We start from the raw sequence: 7500 nt of genomic DNA on the forward strand, positions 1-7500 counted from the left end.
GCCTTCTTGGCCTCCCTCCAAAAGTGCAGAGATGCTATCTGGCCACGACATCCTTAATGATGTCATTAATTGTGCAGGATCAGTTGCTTGCACAGGGGTGAGCTCCTTTAAAAAAAAAAAAATCTCAAATCTAATCTCATGTTAATCACAATGGATGGAGTCTCTTACACGGCAAATTAATTGGACGGAGGTATTCTAAGCGATGAGGGTGAACTGACAGTCTCCCAAGACTGCTCTTGTTTAGCAGTGCAGCAAGGTCAGACTCCATTTTATGATGGGGTAGTGGAGCTGGAGTTGGGCCATTATGATGCTATTGTTAAGCGAAAACTCTTCATCCAACACTTTGTTCATGCTATTATATAGTCCTCTTTCTGACTTGCAGTTGAAAGGCATCAAGCTGTCAGAAATAAACAAATGACGAAATGTCTAATAATTGTATTTATTGTGCATTTCATGCATTAATGCATATTTGTATATATGCAAATGCACTTGTGTTTGTACATAATTGAATACAGCAGTGTTGTCTGTGTGTTTATGTATATGTGTGTGTGTTTGTGCCATATGTAATTTGTTTATAGGTATGTGTGTGTGTGTGTGTACGTGTGTGTTGGCATCCTAGAGACACTAGATTAACATATCTCCCATTATCCAAAAAAGGCAGAATTGATTTCATTTCAAATTAAGCACCAAATTACCATTCTTTTTCCACTGCAGTAATCAGTGTTAATTAGAAATGTATTGCCCCCCCCCCCCCCTTACACTCACACACAACACACCAACCCCCCTCAAACCTCCCTGTAAAAGCCCCCCAAAAATCTAGAAAATTACAAAAGATGTAGGAGTGGAGATATTTCCCTGGCCTGGGGAGTGTGTGTGTGTGTGTGTGTGTGTGTGTGTGTGTGTGTATGTGAGCAGAGAGGCAGAGGGACTGGAACGAGACGGCAGTGGTGCGGAGAGTTTAATCTGGGAGTCTCGGCTCCCTCGGCTGCATATTACCTCCTCTCAATTGCATATTAAACAAGCCTATCAAGACGGGCATTGGCATCTGCTGTGCTGACACAAATTGTGAATTAAATGAAATTGATGTCCTCTGTCGTATATATTTATGAAGACAGACCATTCTCTGAAGTATTCGGCTTATGAAGAATTTATGATTGCAAACTGTTCCTGAACAAAATAAAGTGGCAGTAAATTCCCATCTTTTCTTTTTTTTCCCCTCACCCTCCACCCTTCTCTCTCTCCACACCCCCACCCACTCATGTCCAGACCCCACCAAGGGCAGCGATTTCACCTCCTGCTGCCACATTTGTCACAGTGGGACAACAATAGCTAAATCTGGAATCCAATCGAGTGCCGTCAAATTATCAATATTCAAACGAGAGCGGAGGGAAGATGATAGAAGGACAGCGAGAGGAGTGATGAGAGAAAGGTGGAGTAGAGTGAGGGAGAGAGAGAGAGAGAGAGAGAGAGAGAGAGAGAAGGTGATAATGGTAGAGGACATGTAAGCAGTGTATTGCGTTGGGCGAAAAAACTCTGGTGTGGATGAAAGCTTATATCAAGGTCTACTACGCAATCTAGCGTGGAAAAATGCCCACATTTATAGAAGAATAAAAAGAGGCTAATACTTAGCGAGGCTTTGGCCACTAACAGCCTCACCGATTGATTGACATTCTATGTCTAAGTGGCCTGTACCAGCCATACACTTTCTGCGCGCCATTAGAGTGCTGTTCTCAAAACGTGTTTCATTTCAACGCACACTCTCATATTACATTGTGGATGGCTTCGGTTCATAAATACAGCTGAGCGATTTAGTAAATCAGGGAGGCTAACGGAGTGATGTTCACCTTTGACCCTGCCAGAGAGAGGAGTGCCCATATTTCTCTCCCCGGTTGGCGAGCGCCACAAAACGCTGCCATCTTGTCCATTTTGTGTTTCCCATTCGCACTTTGGTCCTAGCTGAGCCACACAGATGTGTTAATAAATAAAGAAGTCATCAGTGAAGGTGCACAGACAGGAAGGGGCCCTAAACCACTGAGTGGTTAATTGGAGCCACGGTGAAAAATACCCTAACACTTCAATACTGCGTTACATTCGCATCTGTTTCCATTATGGCTTATGCTTGCCACCCACCCACCCAACCCCCACACCCCCCCCCCCCCCCAAACCACACACACTCTCACACACACACACACACACAGACAGAGAGAGAAAGAGAGAGAGATACACACATATACTCTCAAACTCACAAACAAATGAACACACGCACACATTTGCGCCCGCATGCAGATGCCCACCGTCAGGCACACAGAGGCGCACACTTCCATTCATAGCGACACACAAAGGCAGGACAATTACACCAACCAGTGTAGTGTGTGTATTAATTGGATAATGGGCTGTTTGGTGCTTGCAATTGCATTCTCGCTGTACAAGAGTTCAACCCCACACTCTATCTCCAAAAGTGGGCCTCCCTGCTGGCAGATTTTTTTGGGGTGTGTGTGTGTGTGTGTGTGTGTGTTGGGGGTGGGGGGCTGGGGGTTGGGGGGATGTGACTTCCTCTCACAGACCTAGGCCCAGCATGACGCTCAGTTTTTCTGTCAGATGGGGTAGAAAATTGCTCAGTGGAGCCTATTTCAGAAATCATCACTATGTGTGTGTGTGTGTGTGTGTGTGTGTGTGTGTGTGTGTGTGTGTGTGTGTGTTTCGTTGATTGTTTTCTATTCAATAGACATTTCAGCGTGTTGCAGCGTGTTTTTATTCCTCCTGTGGTCATATGTCTACCTAAGCATAATTCTCACAAGCTCGCGAGATCCACAACTCAGACTGTGCTGTCAGACTGAAAAACACTTGATTTAGATACATAGATACATAGTCACCTATTACAGGTTTCTGATGGTCATTAATTCAGTAATGCCATGTGATTGAGACGCCTCTAAACAGAAATCCAGCTCCATTTGATTTGAATTGAATTTATTGACGGACGACGCTTCCCCTCATATTGGGGGTTGTGAGAAACTGGAATTGTTTGTCATTAGAGTGAATGGGACGCTCCTCAGTGGGTCGCGCGTTTGAGTGAGCGCTCCCGCGGTCCGAAACCCACAGCCCGCCACCGCGACGCATGCCCCGACAAACGAGAGGGTCCGAGTGTTTTCCCATCTCACCTGCCGAACAGGAAGATTGCGCGCAGTGGGACGCTCCATGCTGTGGATATTTTCCTCAGAGTTGTGGAAGGGCCACCTTTACCGTCAGTATATAACCTCTGTCTCTTTCTCTCTTTTTTTCTCTCTCTCTCTCTCTCTTTCTCTCGTTTTTCTTCCATCATCAGCGGACGTTGGGCGAGCACGTGGGCGGCAGCGGGGGCAGCCCGGACCCCCGCGCCCTCCTGTCCCCCGGCACCAAAGGCATGCTGGGACAGCTGGAGGGCAAGATCAAGGAGCTGAAGCGCTGGCTGCGTGACACTGAGCTCTTCATCTTCAACCTGTGTCTGCGGCAGGACACGGACATGCAGCAGGCCCACGCCCAGCTGCAGCAGTTTAAGGTGAGTGACTGTGCGTGTGTGTGTGTGTGTGTGTGTGTGTGTGTGTGTGTGTGTATGTGTGTGAGTGAGAGAGAGAGATGGAGAGGAAGAGTGATTAGAAAGATAGAGAGATGGAGACATCAGAGAGCTAGAGAGCTCTCCTCCTCCTGCTCCTTTATTAAACTATTTCTAACCTTCTTAAAACATTGTCAACATTAAAACCTGCACAAAGCAGCAAGGTTTACACCAATACATTGATCAAAAGGTTTTTTTTAATGTTGTATTCAACATATTTATCATTTTATGTGTGTATGTAATTGAGCTTTGGCAATTGAATTTAATTGAAAAGAAGGAAAAATAAATAAATATTCCAACCCCTCCCTCTTGCAAAGATGGAGAAAGGGATGGAGGCATCAGAGAGAGAGAGAGAGGGATGGAGGCATTGAGGAGAGAGAGAGATGAGGGGATGTAGGTAAAGAAGAGAGAGAAAGATGGGGGATGCAGGTAATAGAGAAAGAACAAAAGGGAGAGTTGGAGGAGGTAGAGATAGACAGACAAAGAGTCTGAGAGATTAAGAGGGACTGAGGGCTTAGTTATCATTTTGATCACTGATATCAGTCTGATCTTCATCTGTAGGGCTGGTTGTCCAGAAACATATAAATGAAAGCTCAAGTGTGAAACTCCCCTGATTCTCTGGCCGGCGTTAACAAGCCAGGAAGGATAAGGTAGACAAGTGAGATTGCAGTCAAGGAGACTCCATGCTGTGTTAGGCTAATGACACACACGTCTCAGGAATGTCACTCAAATTTTCAAAATGTCAGGAGAAAGAGAGGGAGGGAGGGAGGGAGGGAGGGAGGGAGAAAGAAAGAGAGGAAGGGAGGGAGGGAGGAAGAGAGAGAAAGAGTGAGAGAGAGAGAGAGAAAGAGCTGTATCATTTCAGTGGAATTAAGAAGATGCCTAAAGCCAACCTGGACACTGTTGGACATACATAATTCAAAGCCTTATATGATTAGGAAATAAATACCAGCACCTACAGGCTGCTAGCTGTCTTTAATTAATGATAAGAAAATGGCCCCATAAGATGTCACCTAAATTAACGTGTGCAATAGAAAACACAGACAGTAAATCACTGAAGGTTATGTTGTTTGTTACATTTTGATAAAGCATTTCTTTACCGCTCGTCTCCTCATTGCGTTAAGATCATTCATTATCACATAAAACACTCTTTAAAGCACAGGCTAAAAATGATGCCCGAGAAAAATGAATCTGTCGCGCGGTGTCTTCTTGGATGTGGCCAGCTGGAACGCAAAGCCAAGCTGTGCATGTTGAGACCTGCTGTTTCATATGGGACAGCTGTTCATCAGTTCATGAATGAATCAGATAGAAAAAAAGGGGGGGGGGGGTACGATTACCATCGTCCGCCCCTGGTCACCATTTAAGGACTCAGCAATGGGGGAGCTATCTGGGGAGTGATAGGGAGATGAGAGAGTGTCTGGAATAAAAGGGTAGGGATTTTATGGCCTTGACTTTTATTTTATCCTCCAGCCCACTCACAAGTCAGGTGGGACGTGTGGAAAACAGCTCAGAAAGATGGTATAACTGCATTAGCATCTTTAAGGAGCGTGTTGAAAGCGCTAACTGTATAATTGTTTATCAGTCGCCTGAAAATTGTTTTTAAAAAAAATACATGGTGAGGGGGGGGGGGCATCTTGACCATAGATTGGATCCTGCCCATGCTCAGCGTTGGCATCTTTGGTATATTATAAGTGCAGAGTGACGCAGCACACATCAGTAGAAGTGACTGAAAATCTATAGGAAATAATTATTTGGCGTAAAATCCTGCCGTGCGGCGCTGGGTATTAATCAAGGCACGTCAAAACACAGGTAGTGGAGTTGATTACACTCGCGCCGTTGAGTGACAAACATAAGTGCGGGGGAAAACTTTTAAATATACACCAACTAAATGACAAGAGGCAATAAAGTGTGTGTGTGTGTGTGTGTGTGTGTATGGAGGAAGGAGGGTGGGGGGATGCAGGATATAGAAAAGACTTTTTTTCCATTTGATCAAATGCCGGTCTTCACATACAAGGAAAGCATTGATTTCTCTGCAGACGACCTTATAAGAGATCAAAACGAAATATAAATAAAAACGACAGAAATTGAGATTGCAAATATTGATAAGTGTAATTCATATGGACAGAGATGCCATTGCTCTAAACAGAGAAAGAGAAAGAAAAAACAGAGAATAAAAGAGAGTGGGGCGTTTAAACGATCATATATCTGGCTTTGAGATTTCAGTAAATGGACTCGATAGACAGAGTTTACCGTGATTATAGTCGGGGCTGAGACAGAGCCCAGCAGGGGGTGAGGAGGAGGGGGAGGGGGCAGTGGGAGAAGGTACGCAGTGTGATAGACACGCCACTCGCGCCTACACTCTCTCACTCCGACAACACAACCACGCCAGGGGAGGTGAACAATACAGAGCACCACGAGCAGCCTTCGCCTACTGCTGTTCAGCCCATCAGTGAGCACAGTCACCCATGAAGAATACGATGGCCAAAGAAAGTTCTGTGATACCCCACCACACACACACACACACACACACACACACACACACACACACACATACACACACACACAACCTACATGAATCCCTTCAGAACTGGATGTGATTGGAGAGCTATCACAGAAGCCTAAAAGTATTTCCCTGTATAAGTATGAGGTATGAAGTTCAAGAAGTAGCCTGAAGTGCTGGTGTCAAACAAATGGTGTGTTCTAACTGTCAGCGATAAAGGGACTTCAAACATTTCAAACATGCATTTTTAGGGTGACTGGGGTGGAGGTGGGGATGGAGGGAGGTGTTGAACTTGTGTGTCACTCACTGCAGGTGGCAGTTGAATTAAATGTTAAGCATCCTAATATTTGATAATAGTTCAGCCACCCTTCAAAATGTCTCCATTAAATCTTTATTTTGGAAGTTCCAGCGGAATTTTCTACAGTGTAAGAACTCTTGACTATCCAGAGGGGGAAATAAATCTAAAAATTAAACTGTATTGTATCTTAACCTTCACTTGTCAGGGCAGACAGTTCAAACAAGTCGGCTGCCAATTTCATATCTCGCCGGTATAATAAATACCTTTCTCTTACTAATGCGGTCTCGAGAATATTAAAAATTTCAAAGGTTGAACATTTCCTGTCTGGAAGGAAAGCATTTTTGTAGATTACATGCCAACTCCAGGCATTAAAGAATGAATATTTTACTCACAACCCTCCTCCTAATCTGGTGCAATCGGAATGTTTAAAAGGATTATACTGATTGTGCGTCACTGCGGGAAGCGTCGTAATATTACCTTTTCCCTCACCACACGGGCAAACATTCATTCTCTTTGCTAATTCATCAGAGGACGGACATGCATTTATCTTTGCACACAATCAGCAGGGTTAAGCACGGTGTGAGGAAGGCACACAGTCCCCTGCTGACGTTTAGCAGTGACAGTGTAGCTCATGCACTATGTTTCTGCGCAGTCACATTGCAATGACAAAACTGACAGTAGTGGTTCATTTTCATTAAAACTATCATGAAAGGAACAATTCACTGTACATATTACAGTACATAAGTAAGGGATAATGCACGACGCGGTGGTCTGTTAACAGAAATTAATGCACGGTTCGAGGTTGTAAAACGGGCCCCGGACGCGAATATCCAGCTCTGTACTGTATGTGTATGTGCCATTACACTGCTCTCCACCATAAGGATGATGGTGTATTGTATCGCATCCTGATATCTCATGTTACCTGAATAACTGTGCCATGCCAACTGTGAGTTGAAGAATGTCAATTGAATCCAATGTGTCCACTGTGAGATGGACACAGACAATGACCTCCCAGCAAACCTGTCATTTCATTGGGATTCTGGTCCATCTCCCCACCTCTGGGGCTCTCAACTTTTCCTCTCTTGTTCCCTTGGGTCCATCTCTCCCCTTCCC

The 7500-nt window shown here is 44.7% G+C and overlaps 1 protein-coding gene across 1 annotated transcript in view; it reads left to right on the forward strand.

Moving 5' to 3' along the window:
- The window catches only part of akap6 (A kinase (PRKA) anchor protein 6), a 130802-nt gene that overhangs the window by 103339 nt on the left and 19963 nt on the right, over positions 1 to 7500 (forward strand). The window contains 1 exon segment of the mRNA XM_042072906.1: positions 3323 to 3535. Coding sequence (XP_041928840.1) covers positions 3323 to 3535 — 213 coding nt within the window.

This window comes from Alosa sapidissima, chromosome 19 (genome assembly GCF_018492685.1).
Source record: "Alosa sapidissima isolate fAloSap1 chromosome 19, fAloSap1.pri, whole genome shotgun sequence".
Classification (NCBI taxonomy): Eukaryota; Metazoa; Chordata; class Actinopteri; order Clupeiformes; family Clupeidae; genus Alosa; species Alosa sapidissima.